The 25483-nt window shown below is 42.3% G+C and overlaps 3 protein-coding genes across 4 annotated transcripts; 2 read left to right on the top strand and 1 right to left on the bottom strand.

The window, feature by feature from the left end:
- Positions 1-7: 7 nt before the first annotated feature.
- LOC118364482 (uncharacterized) lies at positions 8-2423 on the bottom strand. 2 transcript variants are annotated; one of them, XM_035746045.2, is made up of 4 exons: positions 1571-2423; positions 578-910; positions 398-479; positions 8-291 (listed from the first exon to the last, which is right to left on the bottom strand). In XM_035746045.2, the coding sequence occupies exons 1-4, from the start codon at positions 1746-1748 to the stop codon at positions 222-224; spliced, it is 663 nt and encodes a 220-aa protein (XP_035601938.1). In that variant the 5' UTR covers positions 1749-2423; the 3' UTR covers positions 8-221. The 2 variants fall into 2 exon arrangements, with proteins under 2 accessions (XP_035601938.1, XP_035601939.1); XM_035746046.2 differs by having other exon boundaries at positions 584-910.
- A 130-nt stretch (positions 2424-2553) lies between these two features.
- Positions 2554-5502, top strand: sri (sorcin). The gene is made up of 8 exons (XM_035746044.2): positions 2554-2801; positions 3611-3721; positions 3864-3933; positions 4076-4119; positions 4442-4589; positions 4682-4795; positions 4890-4948; positions 5078-5502. The coding sequence occupies exons 1-8, from the start codon at positions 2754-2756 to the stop codon at positions 5102-5104; spliced, it is 621 nt and encodes a 206-aa protein (XP_035601937.1). The 5' UTR covers positions 2554-2753; the 3' UTR covers positions 5105-5502.
- A 6383-nt stretch (positions 5503-11885) lies between these two features.
- On the top strand, positions 11886-20077 carry LOC118364478 (atrial natriuretic peptide-converting enzyme-like). The gene is made up of 10 exons (XM_035746041.2): positions 11886-12425; positions 12638-13003; positions 14219-14581; positions 14821-14838; positions 15027-15090; positions 15183-15226; positions 15448-15598; positions 17361-17474; positions 19353-19429; positions 19598-20077. The coding sequence occupies exons 1-10, from the start codon at positions 12048-12050 to the stop codon at positions 19619-19621; spliced, it is 1599 nt and encodes a 532-aa protein (XP_035601934.1). The 5' UTR covers positions 11886-12047; the 3' UTR covers positions 19622-20077.
- The last annotated feature ends 5406 nt before the right edge of the window (positions 20078-25483 follow it).

Below are 25483 nucleotides of genomic sequence, written 5' to 3'. Positions count from 1 at the left end.
AACAAGCAAAGGTTTTCTTATTTTATTGGGTAAATGTTTTTTTTAATTAAAGTAACATCACTTACATAACACTGACATATAAAAGGTCTTTAAATGGTATTTAAAATCAATTCTAATCTTTAAACTACATTTAAATACGTTTAAAATACATTCAAACGACAAGGCTGACATTTAAAAACACAGAAAGTTCCCTTGCAAACAACTTTTGAAGGAATGCAGGTTTAGGTGGGGAAAAGCTGGTCATCGTGCAGCAATATGGTTTCCATCAAATAATTTGGATAGACTCCTGATCTAAAAACAAAGACATACAAACATTATCTACTGCATAGCCCTACTTTGTTTATGTGCTTCAGCAATATGTAAATTAACCATGACCTTGAATCATTTAACTACTTACATTACTTCAAGTGTCTCTGTGTCCTCATAGGCTACTTCCTCCACTATTTCCACCTCGACTCCTACCATTATTGTCTTCCTCACTGGGAAACAGAAGTATTTGATTAGAGAAAAATACTACATAGCAACCATACTGGATCACCATAGAGAATTACCCTCTTTCACATAAACAGACACATACACTTACTTCTGAAATTGAAGAGAGGGGAACCAGCACAACTGTGGCAACATCTTCCTGGTTCACTTGGTCCATGCACACAAGCACAGCCATGGCCCTCTGTCCTGTGGCTCCCCCATTGACTGTTTAAACAATGCTGGGATGATTCTTCTCCATCAGCCCCACCCAAGGAAGGCTGGTGTGGGGGGACATCCATCCACATTTCAGGGGCATCTAGCCCTGTGTCACTCTGGCTTTGGATGCTAACTAGGTCTGTGTGGACAGGGCCAAAGGGACTCTCGGTACCAGCCCAGCCCCAGTGGTTCTGAACACACTCTTGGGTGAGGCCATGGCCATCTGAAGACACAGGGGACAGAGGAGAGAACCTAAGAACATTTGACAAAAAGCTATTCTGTTCATACCACTGATGTCTAAAGGGATTCATGTGAATGGAGAAACCAAGCAAATGGCATTATGTCTATATGTTGGATGGCACTTTAATGAGCATACAAAAAAAATGGGAATAGGGGAGATGAAGACTGAAACGTGGATAAAGAGATGCAAGGAGAGGAGATAGAAGGATGAGAGAGGAGGGGAAGGGATGAGATGGAGGAGTGATAACAGTGAGGTGTGGTGAAGGGATGATGGAAGGTTGAATGCTGTTCTGTTGCAGTCTGTCGTATCACGTGTTTGGTCCTGCTGTCTCTTTGGCCTGCAAATGGGCCTGCTGAGTTTGGGCAAGGCTCTTAGTCACAAGTCATCTGCCCACACTGGCAAGCACTGAGGGAGTGGTAGGTAAGCAAAACCAGAATAGCACCATTGGGAAAACATAATGTTAATTGATACAAACCAGCATAAACCCTGTTTACCCCAAGACAACAAGGCATGCCACTTGAAAACAAACCTAAAACAGGAAAAACAGGGTTGAAACAGACAAGCAATGAAAGAGTCCCCTGTACTATTTTGCAATGAGCCTGCAATATTCTCTCACAGTTACCTCATACACCTCACTCTTACTTGTAGTATAGCAACAGATTGCTGGATGCTCCCTGGTCCAAATTGCATGTTCTTCCTCTTTTCCTTCTTCCTCATCCTCCCATTGCCTCGGGGTTGCTGAGCCAAGTCTGCCCAGGTGCCCTTGGTGGCGTAGAGGCGCCCCGTTCGACCACAACCAGTTAGGGTTCTGTCCATACATCTCAGTCAGGGCTTCTACTGTATACCAAGGCAAAGAAGAATCACTTTGCGTGTTTGATTCCCTAGTCGATAAAGGCAGGTCTATAGGCTAGAGATGAGCCAGATTTGTCCATGGACTGGCGCTGCAAGGGCTCCGCAGCAGTGCCCTCTGATCCTGTCAGCCGCAGAATAGCTTTTCAGTGGAGGCACGATTCAGCGTTTCCTGTCCAGAAAGGAAGCGCACCCTAATGGTTCTGAGACGAGAGTGTTTCTGATCTTGTGTAATGATGTAATGATGGCTCTTGGTGGTCTTACTGTATTACAATACAACACAAATACAATACAACATTATTAGCCTGTGGGACAGTTAATGCTGTGCAGTAGCATTAGGAACATGCACACTCACACATAATATATACAAAAAATACAATACCCAATGCAATGGCTGGCCTGGTGAAAATAATGTTTAGCACAATAGTAAGACACAGTAACAATTGAGACAACTCACAATTTGGCATCACATTCACTTGTTTATTTTTTTTTGAAAAATCTATATGCAAATCTATTACTATAAGCACAACTACTATCTATAGTATTACTTTATTAGTCAGCGTTGCATTTATCTTCGTTGACAAGTATTATTGTTACATGATTGGCAGGCAGCTGGTCACATGTTAATGCAAGGCCAATCAGGGACTAGTGCGTTGAGGTGATGGGCGTGAATGAAACATAAAATACTGGAATGTGCCTGGAATATACCATTTACTTCCTCGAGTGTTCATTTCATTTTAGCAAAACATACTCTGGTAAAAGTTTATACTTTGACTTCTGTTCAACTACATCCACTCTTTTACTCCAAATAAAGGTTCCCAAAGACAACAGCCTAGAACTCAAATGCATCCCTCCCATTGCTTATTGTAAAGCAGGACATCCGACACTCCCCTTTGTGTGTCAAGAAGGGCAAGTCAGGGAAGTGGATACTTTATTGCCAGTTGGTATCACAGTCTTATTATTTTCATTCATAGAAATGAGTTATCCTGGATATGGTGCTCCCGCAGGCGGATACCCAGGAGGGGTAAGATCTTACAGACAAGTGTCTTCTACACAAATATGAAAATAAATGGGTATCGGCAGGACCGTTTAGTTGTCCGGAAGTAGAACTGCAAATCGACATAATATCCTACATAATATAACAAGCGTATATTGCACAGTGTTTTCCGAATACAGTAGAGTATTTGTTGTATCTAATACAATTTGTAGGCCTGCCTGCCAACGTATCTCTACCATTGGCAAGCCGTAGCAGATATTTTATGCTTTATGCGCTTTAGTCTCCAGGGAGGCCTGTTGTTCCCGGAGTGAAGAGGCTTGTTGGATACAACAGAGACACTCTTACAATGTAACAATCTGAGCTGATCAAAAGATAACATGAAGTGCAAATGTTAGCTCTACTATGATTGATTATAGGGCCTATACGTTGTATAAAAAGTTCAGTAGCGTATAGGTCCAAAGAAGTACTGGTTTTGAATGAACTCAGTTCACCCAACCCTGGGAGTGGTCAGGTTCACATAATAGCTGGGACTCACTGTCCTGGTGTTGCTGGCCAAAGTGCAGTTTGGCACTCTTGCTGATTGGAATAAATAATCTATATGAAATAATTCTCAGCACCTTGCACTGATTTGAGACATTGTCTGTTGTCTTTTGACTATTGGTTAGGTGGTTCAGAGTGAGTCATTGGGATGTTCAACTTTGGTTACTTTCATGGCACTTGACCTATGTTGTCACTAACTGTTTCATTGTAACCGTATGATGTTTACTGTTTCTCTCTCTCTCTCTAAATCATTGTCTGTCTGTTTGTCTATAAATCACTGTCTGTCTGTCTCGCAGTATGGAGGTGCCCCTGCTGGTGGCCACCCCCCTGGTGGCCCTGGCTTTGGAGGATACCCTGGTCAGCAGCAAGACCCTCTCTATGGATATTTTGCTGCTGTTGCAGGCCAGGTAATAAGACTTACAGATTTACATATTGAGCTATCTGCTATAGTCTCAACACAGTCAAAACAGCTTACTGTCATCTAAAAATGTATAGCATTGTTTCGGTCTCAGTAAGTATTTTTTTCCCTCCATCTTTTGACATTGGAAGGATGGGCACATATCAGCGGAAGAGCTCCAGCAATGCCTCACACAGGCTAACTTCTCTGGTGGCTACAAACGTAAGAGTGACACCATGTACAAGACCGACGGGAACCGCAAACTCCCAGCCATTTTTCAATGCAGTATTTTGTTTTATTCTATTCTTTACACTGTATGTAGAGCTGACTGTGGTTTGATTAACTGTTATCTTATCTCTGACAGCTTTTAACCTGGAGACCTGCAGACTGATGATCAACATGCTGGATGTATCCTTGACTAACCAGTCAGTACAGACACACAGGTTTTTAAAATACTATGGTCCCTACTAGCTACCAAGACAATAATATGAGATGGAATATGTGTAAGTGACAGTTTTTTGTGCATTCAGAGTTTGCAGAAAGTCCTCTCACATTGTATGATTGTGTTCCATGGATTTTGCTTGAATGGGAAAAAACAAGTAGATATATCAGGACAACATAATCTAAATATTGAAATTATTCAGAAAACCTTTAGCCGTTTATATTCATGTTTGAGGTAAGGTTGTGAGGTCACTGCTGTTCCTGTTCCTTGACTGAAGCGACCCCTCAGAGAGACATGTCATGTACTATGGGCTTCAACGAGTTCAAGGAGCTGTGGACCGTGCTCAATGGCTGGAAGCAGCACTTCATGTCCATTGACCGTGACCAGAGTGGGACCGTGGACCCCCAGGAGATGCACCAGGCAGTCACTTCCATGGGTACGTACAAGCACTAAGGGTGTATTCGTTTATATGTGTATACACAATAAGTGATGATATGTTCATTTGACATGTTTGTTTGTGTGTTACAGGCTACAGGCTGAGCCCACAAGCCATGAACTGCATCATCAAGAGATTCAGTTCTCAGGGGAAGATCACCTTTGATGACTACGTAGCTTGTTGTGTGAAACTCAGAACCCTGACTGGTGAGTGGACTGTTTTGATCACTTGTCCATTATCAGTATGACTATTGTATATGTGGTTGTTTGGTAATAGTTTATCTCTGTATGTTTGCTACAGATTTGTTCCGAAAGCGGGACCAAGCTGGACAGGGAATGGCCACATTTCCATACGATGATGTAAGTCTTTCAAATCTCTTACATTTTTTTCCAGATCCTCTTCCTTGTTGTAAGCACTTACTGTAAATGGCCCCTTCTTAAATGTAAAGTATTATAATCACTCTCTTTCTCTCTCTCTCTCTCTCTCAGTTCATCCAGTGCACGATGAGCACATGAAGAGACAGAGCAGAAAAAAATCTGAGGGACTACCTCTTAAATCCCATAATATTTACAATTTAGCATGTGTCAAAATTAATTCTGACATGTATTTTTGATACTCACAAATCACTTGCTTTTTTTGATTGCTTTTATACAAACATTACTAAATAGGAAGTTTTGAAATAGGAAGTTGCTATAAAATTGTAACATTACCTTAGGAAACTGGAATATTTGCCAACTTTAACCACTAGGTGTGCCTATAAACCCGTGTCACCACTGCATGTTCTGTATGTTATGTCACTGTTGAAAGTCTTTACTATTCATCATGATAATCAAGATATCCCTAAATATAGCTGGGAGTCATTTTGTCTGTATGTGAAAGATAGTAATAAACACAACCATATATGTGGAATAAACCTCTGATGATCTGCTGTTTTCCTATTAGGTCTTGGTGACAGTTCAATTAAATCGAGTGAGCATTATCAGCATTTCACACTGTAGGTCCACATGCATCTCCATGGGGAAATAAGAGTAATAGAACAAGGTATGAATCCAGAAAATAATTGATTTAACTTACGAGTGATTTTATGGTTTCTAAAATGTCAACATCACTCACTTCTGACCATCACTCTTGTCCACTTGGCGAGAGACTGAGGAGGCTATGACTTGAGCAGGCAGAACTTCCACTCTGCCGTTTCCTGGAGGTCCAGTCTGCCCACTCCTCACATCCAAAGTGGAAAGACTGGGTCCCCTATTGAGCTAGATGTAAAGACCATTTTTGTTGAGTTCTTTACAGGAGAAATTGCGGACCAAGATGTAGAGCTTTTCCTAAACCTGCGAAATTATACAACCTGTCTACAAGCAACTAGACAAGTTTGGGATCTGGTATGGAGTCAGAAGGTACAAAGTACAATTGTGGAAAATCAACAGATTTCCAGTACAGATCCTTCACTCAACCGCAATGGGTCCCTACATTGGGAGTCAGTTATCAAGGTCAGACCCATCGCTGCTACATCTGTCAGAGTCTGGACCATCAGGTCAGAGATTGTCATAAAACATTATGCGCTGGACTGGGCCGCAAAGCAAAAGACTTTACAGAAGAAGCGATGTACAGCCTATGTGGAGGTGAAAGGTCACACCTTCCAATGTCCAGTGTCCTACGCGAGCATGGTAAGAAGAGGTCCAGCCTCTAATCCAAGGCTTGACGAAACGGGATAAATAGAAAGTGAGCCCGCAGCATTAGACCCAGCACCCTAGACCATCAGCAACTCACGCTGTGGCACTGTGTGTTCTCCAGGAGCTGTAACAGAGAGTGAGCCCGGGAGAGAGTTGAGACTGCATAAGAAGAAAGAAATGGAACTAGTAAGGTCGTCCACACGAGCGCTGAAGTAGACGTCACCCACCAGTCTTCCAACTCCACCCCGAGCGACGGTGAAGAAGAAAGTGACAGCAGTGAGCGTGAGGCCAAAAGGGAACATGAGAGAGATGAAGATGACACCAATGAAAGTGCAGCGAATACACCGACCCAGTGAATACCGTGCCCCTCTTCTCCTCCATCACTACCTCCCAACGATGGCCCTTAATGTGAAATGTCTAGAAAACAAAGATATGATCAATTAATTGAAGTTTGAAATATGTGAACTGAATTTTATGAAACTGACATTGACTTTTCAGACATTATGAAGTCCAGAATAACAGGATTTAAAAATCAAATGTAAGTATTTAGATAGGCCTACACAGAAATATTTAAATTACACGGAACAAAAATATAAACGCAACATGCAACAATTTAAAAGGTTTTACTGAGTTCTAGTTCATGTAAGGAAATCATGAGACCCTAATCTATGGATTTCACATGACTGGGAATACAGATATGCACCTGTTGGTCACAGATACCTTCAAAAATAGGTAGGGCAGGGACCAGAACCTGTCAGTATCTCCTTCACATACAGTTGATCAGTCTGTTGATTGTGTCCTGTGGAATGTTGTCCCGCTCTTCTTGGATGGCTGTGCGAAGTTCCTGGACATCGTCGGAAACTGGAACACACTGTTGTACACATAGATCCAGAACATCCCAAACACGTTCAATGGGTAACATGTCTGGTGAGTATGCAGACAATAAAAAAAAAAAATACATTTTCAGCTTCCAAGGCTGATCAAATCAAATTTTGTTGGTCACATACACATATTTAGCAGACGTTATTGCGGGTGTAGCGAAATGCTTGTGTTACTAGCTCCAACAGTGCAGTAGTATCTAACAATTCACAATAATACACACAAATCTAAAAGTAAAAGAATGGAATTAAGAAATATATAAATATTAGGATGAGCAATGTCTGAGTGGCATTGACAAAAATACAGTAGAATACAGTATATGAAATTAGTTAAACAGTATGTAAACATTAAAGTGACTAGTGTTCAATTTAAAGTGACCAGTGATTCCATGTCTATGTAGTACATAGGGCAGCAGCCTCTTAAGGTGCAGGGTTGAGTAACCGGGTGGTAGCCGGTAGTCATGGCTATTTAACAGTGTGATACTGTAGAAGCTGTTTTTCAGTCTCTTGGTCCCAGCTTTGATGCACCTGTACTGACCTCGCCTTCTGGATGATAACGGGGTGAACAGGTAGTGGCTCGAGTGGTTGATATCCTTGATGATCTTTTTGGTCTTCCTGTTACATCGTGCTGTAGGTGTCCTGCAGGGCAGGCAGTGTCCCCGGTGATGCGTTGGACATACCCAGCGGCGACCAGTCATTTAGATTTTTTGGGGCTTGCCTGTTTTAAATGTTATTTTGGAATTAATATGTGTCACATCAGTTTGCAAACAATTAAAAAATATATATAAATCTTTGAGTTAATAAAGCCGCATACAAACACGGTCTGTTTTTTGTTTTCTTGAGTAAGGCAGCTCCAAAATACAGGTGTTTTAGCCCAGCTCAGTGCTTTCTGCAAGCCAGCAGAAAATACGGAGCTTTGCTCCGTGATTGGCTCAGTGTTCTGTCACTCATGAGGAAACTACGTCACCGCATAGTCTAAGGGGAGACCTCGAAAATTCTAGCCCTTTGGGTATTGACATAGAGATACATTAGAATTGCCCATCCAAGAAGGCTCAAGGTCATTGGCCACAGATAAAATGACGTCAAATCTCGTTATATGTATAGTAGCTTTGATTGGACTGATCATGTCAAAATCATACTTTCAAAATCTTAGCTAGAAGTCATCATCATGAATCAAGTCGACAATCTACTAGTAAATCCTTTTCAATCCTTGTCATATGAAGAGAAATAATGAAGAGAAATTATAGATGAAACTAATCGGTGCTTATCGGCCATTGGATATAAACATTACACAACAAGATGTAAATTGCAAATTCAACATTGAGTGGTTTGGAAGGAAGTGAGCACAACAAGATGAGTCCAAAAATGTATTGTATGCTGCTGCATAAATGATGTAATATGCCAGGGAGATATGCATACTGTAGCTAAGAAAGTAATACTAATGTTGTGAATGTTGTCTATGTTGTGTAGTAAGCTGTTAGTAGCCCATGTGCCTCGCGCTAATAATTTGGTCCCCTTTCCCCTCTTTTCCCTACTGTTCTGACTTGGTGGTGCACATGTAGCCTATAGCCTGTTTTAGAGAAATGTAATCATCAAATATTGTATGAGCTTTCATTGTCTGCTTATATGGCACCGTTATTTATCCTACGGTTTTGACTTGGTGTACAGGGAGAATACAGTAAGAACAGCCCATGTTCTGAATTCTATCGCTGTACATTTCAAAAGTGCTGAATAAATAGTTATATTGACAACATCCATCCTAGCTCGCTCATTAATGTCTCAATTGAAATTACGGATTGTCCTTCCCTTATGTCATAGTCTATACTTCTCAATTGTCAGTAGAAACCACAATTTTTAACAGGTCAGCCATATCAGCTATGTTTTTTTAAAAGCCAGTAAATGAGGCTGAATTAACTGATTCGCTACCAGACAAGGCTCCGCTGATAGCCAGGTGTAGCAGTGGTAAGGTGTTGGGACTGCTTTTGGGACAGCTTTATGTAGGTCCTAACTGTTTGTGGGCACCGTTTGTCACCGTTATAGTACAATGAATGTATTGTTTAGTGTTGTGTTGTGTAGTGCCTTTGCTGGCATGGATACATTTATTTATATATTTTTTTCCCCACCAAGATTTATATGCTAAAATCGCTACTGGGCAGACCGTACCATCCTCTGGAGAGCCCTGTTGTTGCAGCAGTGGAGTTGTCGTACAAGGCGGTGATACAATCCGACAGGATGCTCTCAATTGTACATCTATAAAGGTTTGTGAGGGTCTTAGGGGCCAAGCCAAATTTCTTCAGCCTCCTGAGGTCGAAGAGGCGCTGTTGCGCCTTCTTCCCCACACTGTCTTCTCCACTGCCGTCCCGTCGATGTGAATAGGGGAATGCTCTCTCTGTTGTCTCCTGAAGTCCACGATCAGCTCCTTCGTTTTGTTGAGGGAGAGTTATTTTCCTGGCACCACTCCGCTAGGACCATCACCTCCTCCCTGTAGGCTGTCTCGTCATTGTTGTAATCAGGCCTAATACTGTTGTGTCGTCTGCAAACTTGATGATTGAGTTAGAGGCGTGCGTTGCCACGGAGTTATGGTTGAACAGGGAGTACAGGAGGGGGCTGAGCACCCACCCGTGTGGGGCCCCTGTGTTGAGGATCAGCGTAGTGGAGGTGTTGTTTCTTACCTTCACCACCTGGGGGGCGGCCCATCAGGAATTCCAGGACCCAGTTGCACAGGGCGGGGTTCAGACCCTGGGCCCCGAGCTTAATGATGAGCTTGGAGGGTACTATGGTGTTGAAGGTTGAGCTATAGTCAATGAACAGCATTCGTGCATAGGTATTCCTCATCCAGATGGGATAGGGCAGTGTGTAGGGCAATGGCAAAAGCATCATCTGTGGATCTATTGGGGCAATATGCAAATTACAGTGGGTCTAGGTTGTCAGGTAAGATGGAGGTGATATGATCCTTAACTAGCCTCTCAAAGCACTTCATAATGACAGAAGTGAGTGCTACGGAGCGATAGTCATTTAGTTCAGTTACATTCGCTTTCTTGAGTACAGGAACTATGGTGAACATCTTGACGCAAGTGGAGACAGCAGACTGGGATAGGGAGAGATTGAATATGTCCTAACGACTCCAGCCATCTGGTCTGCGCATGCTCTGAGAAGTGGCAAAGGTTACAGTCTGAGCCAGTAGCCTTGCGAGGGTCAACACGCTTAAATGTCTTACTCAAATCGGCCACGGAGAACGAGAGCCCACAGTTCTTGGGAGCGGACCACGTCGGTGGCACTGTGTTATCCTCAAAGCTGGCGAAGAAGGCATTTAGCTTGTGTACAAATCCTTGCGACATGGGGGTAGTGCATTATGCTGAAACAGGAGGTGATGGTGGTGGATGAATGGCACGACAATGGACCTTAGAATCTCATCACGGTTTCTCTGTGCATTCAAATTGCCATTGATAAAATGCAATTGTGTTCGTTGTCCATTGCTTATACCTGCCCATACCATAACCCCACTGCACTCTGTTCACAAAGTTGACATCAGCAAAACGCTCACCCACAAAACGCATACACGTGGTCTGCGGTTGTGAGCCACGTTGGATGTACTGCCAAATTCTCTAAGAAGACATTGGAGGCGGCTTATGGTAGAGAAATGAGCATCCAATTCTCTGGCAACCGCTTTGGTGGACATTCCTGCAGTCAGCATGTCAATTGCACGCTCCCTCAACTTGAGACATCTGAGGTATTGTTTTGTGTGACAAAACTGCAGTGGCCTTTTATTGTCCCAAGCACAAGGTGCACCTGTGCAATGATCATGTCGTTTAATCAGCTTCTTGATATGCTACACTTGCCAGGTGGATGGATTATCTCGGCAAAGGAGAAATGATCACTAACAGGGATTTAAACACATTTGTGCACAACATTTGAGAGAAAAGCTTTTTGTGTTATGGAACATTTCAGGGATATTTTATTTCAGCTCATGAAACATGGTATGAACACTTTACATGTTGCATTTATACTGTTGTTCAGTTTATATCTTAATCTGAATACAGCTACATTTGAAAAAATATAATTTATATGAATTGGAAAATGAAATAGGCTGGATGGAGGATTCTTGACTTTTCAATTCCTTTTAATCATTAATCATCATCGTTTTGTACTATGAACTGTACATGTGATGTAATGTATTGTATGTTTGTTAATCACCTCGTTTTGGTCCGAAACAACTAGCAACATGTAATCAACAATATGAAATATGGAATAAAGAGATTATATTTTTTAAACAATGAAAAAAAAGCAACAAAACAAGAGATGATTCAAAACAAATGTCTGTAACTCATGAAAGAGAACAGGAAAAGAGAGATATAGTTTTTAAAGCAGATTGCAAAATAATGAGGACTGGCAGTTGTCAAGCCCTTTAGCAACCTATCAGTGGCCTGGTCACTGAGATTTGAGGCGCAGATTGGGGGATGGGTAGAGTGATCTGCATGAAGTGATTAACTCCACTTTCACAGGAATCCATAACACAAACACAGTTCTCACAGTGTAATGCACACAATGATTGCTGGCCTTATGTTAATAGTACATTGCAAGTGATCCATTTGTTACTGTTTGTGTGTTTCTGTGGTCTCGATTCCTTGATTCAAGTTCTTCTCCAGATATTGCAAAACCCCCCAAAAGCAGGCACTCAATGTCCTAGGAGACACAATCATAATCACTTCCTGATGTGGAGTTTCACATAAATAAAGGTCTGGACTCAAAACAGTGAAAATACACCCACTTGAATATTCGACAGCAAAGCAGTGCACTCCAGAAATACAACTTAGGTCAGCTCTCCAAACCATTTTGGATTCCTTTGATCAGCATTTAGGAAACTTTGAGGTTAGCTACTACTGTAGTTGTTATTACAGCACAGGATCATGGAGACTTGGGTCCTGTTGGTCTTCAGATTGTTGCTCTTTGTGCAGACTGCACACAGCAAGCAGTCCTGCCATCCAGTGACCGTGGACTTTTGTCAAGATGTTGGTTACAACACGACCATCAATCCAACCCACCAAACCAGGGACTACGACCTGAGGCTGCTTCGTCAGATCGTGAAGACTGGCTGCTCTCCAGAGGTCACAGTTTTCCTATGTGGCGTTGTTTCACCTGAGTGTGTGTTGGATGACAAGATTCCACCCTGCAGTTGGCTCTGTGAGAGGGTGAGGAATGAATGTGAGCCTGTTCTAAGAGAGAGGGGTCTAAACTGGCCAGAGAAGATCAGATGTGAGGCTTACCCCAAACAATCCTGTGCCAACGTAAGTAGCCTTAGGAGGTGTTCATCTTGTCATTGTAGGGACATATCTGATTCAGGACTGCTGTATGCCTGTAGGCTGTCCTGCATAGAGTAGCAGGAAGTGGATTTTTAAAATATAATTCTGGTTCTATAACTGAAAACCTTCCCAGTTGTTGTGTCATTCCTCGCCATAATGCATATAGCATATGACAAAATGATGTTCATTGCTTTTAGGGCCAAGAGAGTATCCCTGCACCAAACCCTGCAGGAACCTGTGAGCCAATCATCCTCCCTTTCTGCAAGGACCTGCCCTACAAGGACACTGTAATGCCCAACCTATTAAACCACTCCACACAGGAGGTCGCTGGTTTAGAATTGTATCAGTTTTACCCTCTGGTAAAGGTGCAGTGTTCTCCTCACTTTCGGACTTTCTTGTGCTCCGTCTACACTCCAGAGTGTGTTTCAGGGAAAGCCCGCCCACCCTACAGAGCTCTGTGTGAGCTAGCCAGAAAGGACTGTGAGGTGCTAATGAACAAGTTTGGTTTTCAGTGGCCCAGTCAGTTGGAGTGTGACACCTTCGCAACGGAATCTTGTGAACATGTAAGTAGATGTTGGAACATTGTTACAGGGACTTGCTTCCATTCAGCCACAAGAGCATTAGTGAGGTCGGGCACTGACGTTGGGCGATTAGGCCTTGCTCGCAGTCGACGTTCCAATTCATCCCAAAGGTGTTCAATGGAGTTTAGGTCAGGGCTCTGTGCAGGCCAGTCAAGTTCTTCCACACTAATCTCGACAAACCATTTATGTATGGACTTCGCCTTTTGCACAGGGACATTGTCATGTTGTTGCCATAAAGCTGGAAGCACAGAATTGTCTAGATTAAAAAAAAAAATATATATATATACAGTGGGGCAAAAAAATATTTAGTCAGTCACCAATTGTGCAAGTTCTCCCACTTAAAAAGATGAGAGATGCCTGTAATTTTCATCATAGGTACACTTCAACTATGACAGACAAAATGAGAAAAAAAAATCCTGAAAATCACATTGTAGGATCTTTAATGAATATATTTGCAAATTATGGTGGAAAATAAGTATTTGGTCACCTACAAACAAACAAGATTTCTGGCTCTCACAGACCTGTAACAACTTCTTTAAGAGGCTCCTCTGTCCTCCACTCGTTACCTGTATTAATGGTGCCTGTTTGAACTTGTTATCAGTATAAAAGACACCTGTCCACAACCTCAAACTGTCACACTCCAAACTCCACTATGGCCAAGACCAAAGAGCTGTCAAAGGACAGCCTATGAAGGTCACTGAGCTCTTCAGTAAGGCCATTCTACTGCCAATGTTTGTCTATGGAGATGGCATGGCTGTGTGCTCAATTTTATTGTCAGCAATTGGTGTATCTGAAATAGCTAAATCCACTCATTTGAAGGGGTGTCCACATACTTTTGTATACATAGTGTATCAACTTACAGATTCAATACCAGGCTCCAACCAGCACACCACTACACTGCATCGTTATTTAAACAACTATGATCAGGGCAGGCAAAGGTTAGGAAAATTAGTTTCAGTTTCCTTTGCCTGCTCATAGTTGGTCAAAGTCACATGATGCACACCAGATGATAAATGAGATGTTTAAAAAGGGTAAAGTGCCCCTTTAAACATAAATTGTCAATATCAAAATGCTTGGTGAGGAAAGGAGGGAAAGGAAACCTCAATCAGTTTTTCCTGGTGAAGTAAAGGTAAACATCCTTCAATAATAATTATTGCTGATTGGTGAATATGAGATATTTTGTTGTTTCCTCTTCAGTGTGGGGTGACCAGTGCTCCGTCCCCTGAGGGCCCCTGCCAGCCAATCACCATGCCACTGTGCCAGGGCATCTCCTACAACCTGACGGCCATGCCAAATCTGCTGGGACACAAAAAACAGGCGGAGGCGGCCGTTAAGATGGCTCAAATGGAGTATGTTTTGAAATTGACTTGTTCTGTGGATATTCGCTTCTTTCTGTGTTCTGTCTACGCTCCCCAGTGTGTGGAAGGGGAGGTGCAGCGCCCTTGCAGATCCCTTTGTGAGAGAGCCAAACTGGGGTGTGACAGTGTGTTGAATACGTTTGGGATGTCCTGGCCTGATGATCTGAGCTGTGAATCCTTTCCAGAGGAGTCATGCGTGAAAGTAGGTACCGATACTCTAGTCATTTTTTAACCACTTTTAATAAATCAGTAGTTTCTCCAAGTTGTTTAATTCAGTAATACCTTGCAATAAGTACATGGGCCAGTAGTGGCTGCAACAATGATTTGGCTTTCATTATTTTGCTACATACCCAACAGGGTGCATGCTCGCGATATCGTCACCTTTGTTTGAGATGTGTACAAAACAATTTACTCTAAAATATTGTCTACTTCTTTTCACAGGGGGACAGTAATCCCGAGGTGTGTTTAAAATATTTTTCTCCGACAACTGAAGAGTGAATATTTATATGTAGCAAGTGAATGATACCTAGAATGTGTTTAATGAGGAATGTATGAAGTGAAGTGGGAGTAGGTGGATAGGTGGCAAGTGAAAATTGGAGAATATTACCATCATCCTATCAAATGCTTGTGTGTTTTGGTCTCCACAGCAACTCACGGCCGAGGAACTCCTGGTCAAGCTGAAAGAACTCGGTCACTCTGTTCGGGACCAATGTTAGTTGTGGTTTCTTGAATTTAAAGCATTATATTTGACGTATGTGTGTATTTAATTTATACATATATGTTCTTGTCTACTTCAATTGTAGCACTAAGCCTTCAAACTGCCCACATATTGTTGGTTCTAGAAGATGTATCCTTCACCTGTTTCTAGCTCACTTTTATATGAGTTTATTAATTAATATTATTTCCCCGGAAACCATTTTTTTTGTGTTTCCTGCCAATTCTTGTATTTATTTACTTCTTTCTGAGCTATATTGTAGATCAACTGAGACCCCAGTAGGCTCCCTGGTTGACAATGGTTTCAATACTGTATCAGCCATCAATCCTTTCTCCTTAACCAGCTCCTTTCAGAAAGACAAATCAGGCAAACTGGATGTGAAAGAATTCCACAACCTAAAGCACTATGTGTCTGTTACCAAGAGAGAGTACTCAGAGTCCTATGAGTGGCAGAACCCAGGGTTCGTCACAGAATACCAGATGAAGAATGCCCTTGATGTCCGTGGTTAGTCATGTATCACAGTTACGATCAAAGGATGTATTTACAGTGGCAAGAAAAAGTATGTGAACCCTTTGGAAATACCTGGATTTCTGCATAAATTGGTCATACAATTGTATCTGATCTTCGTCTAGGTCACAACAATAGACAAACACAGTCTGCTTAAACTAATAACACACAAACAATTATACGTTTTCATGTATTTATTGAACACACCATATAAACATTCACAGTGCAGGGTGGAAAAAGTATGTGAACCCTTGGATTTAATAACTGGTTGACCCTCGTTTGGCAGCAATAACCTCAACCAAACGTTTTCTGTAGTTGCAGATAAGACCTGCACAACGGTCAGGAAGATTTTTGAATCATTCCTCTTTACAAAACTGTTTCAGTTCATCAATATTCTTGGGATGTCTGGTGTAAACTGCTCTCTTGAGGTCATGCCACAGCATCTCAATTGGGTTGAGGTCAGGACTCTGACTGGGCCATTCCAGAAGGCCTATTTTCTTCTGTTGAAGCCATTCTGTTGATTTACTTCGGTGTTTTGGGTTGTTGACCTGTTGCATCACCCAACTTCTGTTGAGCTTCAATTGGCAGACAGATAGCTTAACATTCTCCTGCAAAATGTCTTGATAAACTTGGGAATTCATTTTTCCGTTGATGATAGCAAGCTGTCCAGGCCGCGAAGCAGCCCCAAACCATGATGCTCCCTCCACCATACTTTACAGTTGGGATGAGGTTTTGATGTTGGTGTGCTGTTCCTTTTTCTCTCCAGTGTTGTGTGTTCCTTCCAAACAACTCAATTATAGTTACATCTGTCCACAGAATATTTTGCCAGTAGCGCTGTGGGACATCCCTGTGCACTTTTGCAAACTTCAGACGTGCAGCAATGTTTTTTTGGACAGCAGTGGCTTCTTCCCTGGTGTCCTCCCATGAACACCATTCTTGTTGAGTGTTTTACATATCATAGACTCGACAACAGAAATGCTAGCATTTTCCAGAGATTTCTGTACATCTTTAGCTGACACTCTAGGATTCTTCTTAACCTCATTGAGCATTCTGCGCTGTTCTCTTTGCAGTCATCTTTGCAGGACGGCCACTCCTAGGGGGAGTAGCAACAGTGCTGAAATTTCTCAATTTATAGACAATTTGTCTTACCGTGGACTGATGAACATCAAGGCTTTTAGAGATACTTTTGTAACCCTTTCCAGCTTTATGCAAATCAACAATTCTTAATCTTAGCTCTTCCCGAGATCTTTTTTGTTCATGGCATGGTTCCTATCAGGCAATGCTTCTTGTGAATAGCTGCAAGGCAGCTCGAACCAACATCTCCAATCTCGTCTCATTGATTGGACTCCAGGTTAGCTGACTCCTGACTCCAATTAGGTTTTGGAGAAGTCATTAGCCTAGGGGTTCACATACTTTTTCCAACCTACACCGTGAATGTTTAAATTATGTATTCAATATAGACAAGACAAATCCAATAATTTGTGTGTTATTAGTTTAAGATCACTATATTTGTCTATTGTTGTGACTTAGATGAAGATCAGATCAAATTTGATGACCAATTTATGCAGAAATCCAGGTAATTCCAAAGGGTTCATATACTATTTCTTGCCACTGTATGTTTTGTTGATTTTCTCTTAATTTACCACACAATGATTTGGTTTTGATTGTGAACATCCTGACCTGATAGTGAAACTGAACTCTCGGTAGAGTATATTTGCAGATTTTGAAAAGTAAATGATAAAAATCCTCTGTCATATAGATCTTAGTTTGGACGAGGAAACGTTCAAAACACTATGGCACCGGTACAGCTCTGGTGGAGGGATCAAATACGATGACTTTATGGCCATTCTCACAAGGCTCAAGATCCTGAAGGGTAACTCTTTACTCACTATATAACAAATTCCTGACTTTCCAATCAATCTACTACATCTAAATATATATATATATTCACATACTGTACACATACTGTACAACAAATAGGTGCAATAAAATGTGTTGTTTTACAATGTTTACAATGTACAGTGGGGAGAACAAGTATTTGATACACTGCCGATTTGCAGGTTTTCCTACTTACAAAGCATGTAGAGGTCTGTAATTTTTTATCTTAAGTACACGTCATGGTGTGAGAGACGGAATCTATTAATCCAGAAAATCACATTGTATGATTTTTAAGTAATTAATTTGCATTTTATTGCATGATATTTGATCACCTACCAACCAGTAAGAATTCAGGCTCTCTTTCTTTAAGAAGCCCCCTGTTCTCCACTCATTACCTGTATTAACTGCAACTGTTTGAACTCTTTACCTGTATAAAAGACACCTGTCCACACACTCAATCAAACAGACTCCAAGCTCTCCACAATGGCCAAGACCAGCGAGCTGTGTAAGGTCATCAGGGTTAAATTGTAGACCTGCACAAGGCTGGGATGGGCTACAGGACAATAGGCAAGCAGCTTGGTGAGAACACAACAACTGTTGGCACAATTATTAGAAAATGGAAGAAGTTCAAGATGAAGGTTAATCACCCTCGGTCTGGGGCTCCATGCAAGATCTCACCTCGTGGGGCATCAATGATCATGAGGAAGGTGAGGGATCAGCCCAGAACTACACGGCAGGACCTGGTCAATGACCTGAAAAGAGCTGGGACCACAGTCTCAAAGAAAACCATTAGTAACACACTACGCCGTCATGGATTAAAATCCTGCAGCGCACGCAAGGTCCCCCTGCTCAAGCCAGCGCATGTCCAGGCCCGTCTGAAGTTTGCCAATGACCATCTGGATGATCCAGAGGAGGAACGGGAGAAGGTCATGTGGTCTGATGAGACAAAAATATAACTTTTTGGTCTAAACTCCACTCACCGTGTTTGGAGGAAGAAGAAGGATGAGTACAACCCCATGAACACCATCCCAACTGTGAAGCATGGAGGTGGAAACATCATTCTTTGGGGATGCTTTTCTGCAAAGGGGACAGGACGACTGCACTGTATTGAGGGGAGGATGGATGGAGCCATGTATCGCGAGATCTTGGCCAACAACCTCCTTCCCTCAGTAAGAGCATTGAAGATGGGTCGTGGCTGGGTCTTCCAGCATGAAAACGACCCGAAACACACAGCCAGGGCAACTAAGGAGTGGCTCCGTAAGAAGCATCTCAAGGTCCTGGAGTGGCCTCGCCAGTCTCCAGACCTGAACCCAATAGAAAATCTTTGGAGGGAGCTGAAAGTCCGTATTGCCCAGCGACAGCCCCGAAACCTGAAGGATCTGGAGAAGGTCTGTATGGAGGAGTGGGCCAAAATCCCTGCTGCAGTGTGTGCAAACCTGGTCATGAACTACAGGAAACGTATGATCTCTGTAATTGCAAACAAAGGTTTCTGTACCAAATATTAAGTTCTGCTTTTCTGATGTATCAAATACTTATGTCATACAATAAAATGCAAATTCATTACTTAAAAATCATATAATATGATTTTCTGGATTTTTGTTTTGTCTCTCACAGTTGAAGTGTACCTATGATAAAAATTACAGACCTCTACATGCTTTGTAAGTAGGAAAACCTGCAAAATCGGCAGTGTATCAAATACTTGTTCTCCCCACTGTATATGTTACAATGTTTTACAATCTACAATGTTGCATAGTGCCTTGAGAACAAGTGCTTTATGAATACAATGTATTATTATTGTGATCAGTGTTGCAATGATATATAAACAAATAGAACACAGTGAGATTTGTATATCTTTTTTGTTCTCCTGCTCCAGCTCGCTTTAAATCCCGACTCATTTCACCCTGTGATGCTGCAACAGACTGTGAGGTAGCCAGTTTCTCCTTCAGTCAGGTGAGTTTGCTCTGGCAGAGTTATCAAGCTTTGAAGCTTTGTCTTTAGCCACAGTGACTATGTATATCTCTACCTAAAGAAGAACAGAATATGAATAAGTAATCACCACTGAGAAGCTTTTTTTGTGGAAGATGATACTCATGTCAAAATTTTCTCCCCCTGTTCCAGTTAATCCAAGTTACCATTATGTAGGCCAGTGGCAGCTGTCCAGTCACCAGCAGGAGTTCAATTGACCTGGAATGCAAAGCAATGCAGTAACCTGTTTTGGACCAAAAAAAACAACATTCTACTGCCTTTTAGTACATACCTGTCAAAAATGATTGTCAAAGTGCCAATAATTTGTGACGGATGTCCACCTGAATATGATGGCTGTTTCCTCCTGGTCTGTTTGAATCTCTTTCTGTACATTTTCTTGCTACATTGTTTATAACACATTTACACACATATTTGTTTGGACTCAGTATTCTATCGTGCTTGTCAGTTATACAACAAGACTAGAGACTTTCTTCTCCATATTGTCATTTTTTCTTAAACTTTTATCTCATGTTTCTTTTTCTTTCTTTTGTCTGTATACTGTCATTCAGCTTTTAGCTGCAGAGTTGTACAAGACAGCCTAACTAATAAAATATATGCCCTGGCGGATATTCATACGTCTGTGTGTACAATTCTGAATTATAAGACGATTTTGCCAGCCTATCCTCTCATCTTTTCAGTAAACAGTAGCTACTACTTCACCAGTATAATGTATCTAGTTGATTTCCTGTTGATAGAGTAGCATGTTATTTATCATTCAGAACACCTCCCTCAATAGACTTCACAATATCCCCTTTTCTTAAGTAATTATGTTTATTATGTTCATGAATAGCCATTAATTCACTCAAAGACCCATATATTTAAACGTAAACGAGAAGCTAGATAGTGATTAGTACTATTGGAATCTGCGTCGTGTTCTTGAGGATTCGAGTGGTGTCATCTGTTATAAGCAGACTGGCTGATAGCCAATGGACTTTCCATTTCAAGGGAGGGATTTGAAAGAAAGTCACAGGCACAGGACTCACATCCCGAATAACAGTGATAGTGATAATGTGGCAACAATATTGAAAGTTCAACTTTTGGACCAAATTCATTGCATTATCCTCCCTCTGGAAGTGCATCCCTGTGTTTCAACTTTCTTTCAAAATCCTCATCCACCAACATCTCTCATGGCCTACACGATCATGACATAAGACTTCTGATAACAACGCAACACATTTGGGGTGATAATGGGCCACAACATTGTGAAGTGCTATAACCAATGGTAGATAAGTCCAGTGAGCTCCAAAAGTATTGGGACAATGACACATGTTTTGTTGTGCAGACTGTCAGCTTGTATTTGAGGGTATTTCGATCCATATCGGGTTAACCGTTTAGAAATAACAGCACTTTTTGTACATAGTCCCCCCATTTTATTGTGGCAAAGGTATTGGGACAAATTCACTTTGGTCCCATATTCGTAGCACACAACGTCTACATGAAGCTTGTGACTCTACAAATTTGTTGGATGCATTTGCTTTTTGTTTTGGTTGTGTTTCAGATGATTTTGTGTCCAATATAAATTAATTGTAAATCATGTATTGTGTCATTTTTTTGTCACTTTTATTGTAAATAAGCAGTGGTGGAAAAAGTAACCAATTGTCATACTTGAGTGAAAGTAAAGATACCTTAATAGAAATGACTTGCGTAAAAGTGAAAATCACCCATAAAAATACTACTTGAGTAAAAGTCTAAAAGTTTTTGGTTTTAAATATACTTAAGTATCAAAAGTAAAAGTACAAGTATGAATAATTTCAAATTCCTTATATTAAGCAAAGCAGACAGACACATTTTCTAGTTATTTACAGATAGCCAGGGGCACACTCCAACACTCAGACATCATTTACAAACGAAGCATGTGTTTAGTGAGTCCGCCAGATCAGAGGCAGTAGTGATGACCAGGGATAGTCTCTTGATAAGTGTGGGAATTAGACCATATTCCTGTCCTGCTAAGCATTCAACATGTAACGAACACTTTTGGGTGTCAGGGAAAATGTATGGAGTAAAAAGTACATCATTTTCTTTAGGAATGTAGTGAAGTAAAAGTAAAAGTTGTCAAAAATATAAATAGTAAAGTACAGATACCCCCAAAAAACTACTTAAGTAGTACTTTGAAGTATTTTTACTTAAGTACTTTACACCACTGTAAATAAGAGTAGAATATGTTTCTAAACACTTCTACATTAATGTGGCTGGTACCATGTTTATGGATAATTATGAATGAATTGTGAATAATGAGGAGTGAGAAAGTTACAGATGCACAAATATCATACCCCCCACCCTGATAACAACTTCTTCTTCTTCATCACTGCTGTCATCAATGATGATAATTTGTCTTAAGACCTGAGGAATACAAATTAGACAAAAAACCACACGACAGTCATAATCCCTGGTGGACAGACTACGTAAACATAAAATCTGACCAAATTACATAAGATTTTGGTTCTGGGTTAACTGAGATTATGACAGTCCACAAAACCACTTTTATCAGTTCTGTATTGTTTACACCTAAGTATATCCATGATATAATTGTCAACATAGAGTACATCAAAATAACAGTCCCCAGGACGGTTCAACCTAAGCCCAGGTTTATAACGCGGAGGGATCATATTATCGATGGACACGGTCGCTGCATTCAAAATCAAATGTAGGTTATTGGGCTCCTGAGTGGCGCAGCGGTCTAAGGCATTGCATCTCAATGCAAGAGGTGTCACTACAGTCCCTGGTTCAAATCCAGGCTGTATCACATCCAGCCGTGATTGGAAGTCCCATAGGGTGGCGTACAACTGGCCCAGCGCCGCCGGGGTAGGTCGTCATTGTAGATAAGAATTTGTTCTTAACTGACTTGCCTGATTAAATAAAATACTAAAGATCTCAACAGTCCTCTCTGAAGGTGGATATCTCGATGAAGGTAGTGTTGTCATCAATCTGTCATTGGAGTGACTTCTATCATTGTATCATTTCCGGAGACCTTCTGCCTTACCTCACCTCGCTCATCAACTCATCCCTGACCGCTGGCTACGTCCCTTCCGTCTTCAAGAGAGCGAGAGTTGCACCCCTTCTGAAAAAACCTACACTCGATCCCTCCGATGTCAACAACTACAGACCAGTATCCCTTCTTTCTTTTCTCTCCAAAACTCTTGAACGTGCCGTCCTTGGCCAGCTCTCCCGCTATCTCTCTCTGAATGACCTTCTTGATCCAAATCAGTCAGGTTTCAAGACTAGTCATTCAACTGAGACTGCTCTTCTCTGTATCACAGAGGCGCTCCGCACTGCTAAAGCTAACTCTCTCTCCTCTGCTCTCATCCTTCTAGACCTATCGGCTGCCTTCGATACTTTGAACCATCAGATCCTCCTCTCCACCCTCTCCGAGTTGGGCATCTCCGGCGCGGCCCACGCTTGGATTGCGTCCTACCTGACAGGTCGCTCCTACCAGGTGGCGTGGCGAGAATCTGTCTCCTCACCACGCGCTCTCACCACTGGTGTCCCCCAGGGCTCTGTTCTAGGCCCTCTCCTATTCTCGCTATACACCAAGTCACTTGGCTCTGTCATAACCTCAGATGGTCTCTCCTATCATTGCTATGCAGACGACACACAATTAATCTTCTCCTTTCCCCTTCTGATGACCAGGTGGCGAATCGCATCTCTGCATGTCTGGCAGACATATCAGTGTGGATGACGGATCACCACCTCAAGCTGAACCTCGGCAAGACGGAGCTGCTCTTCCTCCCGGGAAGGACTCCCGTTCCTCCCGTTCCATGATCTCGCCATTACGGTTGACAACTCCATTGTGTCCTCCTCCCAGAGCGCTAAGAACCTTGGCGTGATCCTGGACAACACCCTGTCGTTCTCAACTAACATCAAGGCGGTGGCCCATTCCTGTAGGTTCATGCTCTACAACATCCGCAGAGTACGACCCTGCCTCACACAGGAAGCGGCGCAGGTCCTAATCCAGGCACTTGTCATCTCCCGTCTGGATTACTGCAACTCGCTGTTGGCTGGGCTCCCTGCCTGTGCCATTAAACCCCTAAAACTCATCCAGAACGCCGCAGCCCGTCTGGTGTTCAACCTTCCCAAGTTCTCTCACGCCACCCCGCTCCTCTGCCTTCTCCACTGGCTTCCAGTTGAAGCTCGCATCTGCTACAAGACCATGGTGCTTGCCTACGGAGCTGTGAGGGGAACGGCACCTCAGTACCTCCAGGCTCTGATCAGGCCCTACACCCAAACAAGGGCACTGCGTTCATCCACCTCTGGCCTGCTCGCCTCCCTACCACTGAGGAAGTACAGTTCCCGCTCAGCCCAGTCAAAACTGTTCGCTGCTCTGGCCCCCAATGGTGGAACAAACTCCCTCACGACGCCAGGACAGCGGAGTCAATCACCACCTTCCGGAGACACCTGAAACCCCACCTCTTTAAGGAATACCTAGGATAGGATAAGTAATCCTTCTCACCCCCCTTTAAGACTTAGATGCACTATTGTAAAGAGATTGTTCTACTGGATGTCATAAGGTGAATGCACCAATTTGTAAGTCGCTCTGGATAAGAGCGTCTGCTAAATGACTTAAATGTAAATGTAATTGTTGCCAATGATTAAGTAACTGATGGATTCCATGATGATGGTTTTGTGACATCATAACACATGCTGTTACAGGCATATGATTACATTCCATTTGAAAAGGATCTCTATGGTTACAGGGCTCTGTTTGGCTGATACATTTCCCACTGTTGCTATGTCGCCTGTACCTGCACCAGATGAAAAAGAGCACTGAAGTGAATGCACTCAGTTACTACCAAAATCTACGTATGAGTTTGTCCACTGAGCAGTGCCACGAGTCACATTTCTCCTGCACCTGACATTGACTGCATGAAAAATAGGAAGAGTCTGACAGGCCATGTGTGCCTTGTTAAAAAAAAATGTTAAGCACCGATCCAGCCTGTAGGTCTACTGAGAACCACTCAGGCTCAGAGGACACCGACAAAGCCCAGCATTCACTGATCACCCACAGACAGCTAAACAGTACCGTTCTAAAATCACAAGCTTTTTATATTTTGTTTACAATTGTACCACCTGCAGGTCAATTAGAGAACCTCTCTCAAGTGTCATTCAACTGAACCAATCAAATCAAATCAAACCAAATCAAATTTTATTTGCCACATGCGCCGAATACAACTTACGAGCCCCTAACTGACAGTGCAGTTAAATAAAATATGGATAAGAATAAGAGATAAAAGTAACAGGTAATTAGAGGAGCAGTAAAAAATAACAATATATACAGGGGGGTGCCGGTACAGAGTCAATGTGCAGGGCACCGGTTAGTTGAGGTAGTATGTACATGTAGGTAGAGTTAATTAAAGTGACTCTGCATAGATGACAACAAGAGAGTGGCAATGGTGTGAAGAGGGGAGGGGCAATGTGAATAGTCTGGGTAGCCATTTGACTAGATGTTCAGGAGTCTTATGGCTTGGGGGTAGAAGCTGTTTAGAAGCCACTTGGACTTAGACCTGGCGCTCCGATACCGCTTTTTGTGTGGTAGAAGAGAGAACAGTCTAAGGAGGCTGGAGTCTTCGACAATTTTCAGGGCCATCCTCTGACACAGATTAGCATAGAGGTCCTGGATGGCAGGAAGCTTGGCTCCAGTGATGTACTAGGCCGTTCACACTACCCTCTGTAGCGCCTTGCAGTCGGAGGCCAAGCAGTTGTGATGCAACCAGTCAGGATACTCTCAATGGTGCAGCTATAGAACTTTTTGAGGATCTGAGGACCCATGCCAAATATTTTCAGTCTCCTGAGGGGGAATAGTTTTTGTTGTGTCTGCTTCACGACTGTCATGGTGTGCTTGGACCATGTTAGTTTGTTGGTGATGTGGACATCTCAAACAGCTCCATTGCAGCCCCTTCGATGAGAATGGGGGCGTGCTTGGTCCTCCTTTTCCTGTAGTCTTGATCACGTTGAGGGAGAGGTTGTTGTCCTTGCACCACACGG

This window comes from Oncorhynchus keta, chromosome 31 (assembly GCF_023373465.1).
Source record: "Oncorhynchus keta strain PuntledgeMale-10-30-2019 chromosome 31, Oket_V2, whole genome shotgun sequence".
Classification (NCBI taxonomy): Eukaryota; Metazoa; Chordata; class Actinopteri; order Salmoniformes; family Salmonidae; genus Oncorhynchus; species Oncorhynchus keta.
This window is presented reverse-complemented; position numbering and strand designations above follow the sequence as displayed.

Coding starts and splice junctions, on each gene's coding strand:
- LOC118364482 (XM_035746045.2), bottom strand. CDS start 1,748: ATGTATGGACAGAACCCTAACTGGTTGTGGTCGAACGGGGCGCCTCTA. Junction 911..1,570: donor AATCTGTTGCTATACTACAA/GTAAGAGTGAGG, acceptor CTGTGTCTTCAG/ATGGCCATGGCCTCACCCAA. Junction 292..397: donor ACAGAGACACTTGAAGTAAT/GTAAGTAGTTAA, acceptor CTTTGTTTTTAG/ATCAGGAGTCTATCCAAATT.
- sri (XM_035746044.2), top strand. CDS start 2,754: ATGAGTTATCCTGGATATGGTGCTCCCGCAGGCGGATACCCAGGAGGG. Junction 4,796..4,889: donor GAAACTCAGAACCCTGACTG/GTGAGTGGACTG, acceptor TGTTTGCTACAG/ATTTGTTCCGAAAGCGGGAC. Junction 4,949..5,077: donor CCACATTTCCATACGATGAT/GTAAGTCTTTCA, acceptor TCTCTCTCTCAG/TTCATCCAGTGCACGATGAG.
- LOC118364478 (XM_035746041.2), top strand. CDS start 12,048: ATGGAGACTTGGGTCCTGTTGGTCTTCAGATTGTTGCTCTTTGTGCAG. Junction 13,004..14,218: donor CAACGGAATCTTGTGAACAT/GTAAGTAGATGT, acceptor TTTCCTCTTCAG/TGTGGGGTGACCAGTGCTCC. Junction 19,430..19,597: donor CCAGTTTCTCCTTCAGTCAG/GTGAGTTTGCTC, acceptor CCCCTGTTCCAG/TTAATCCAAGTTACCATTAT.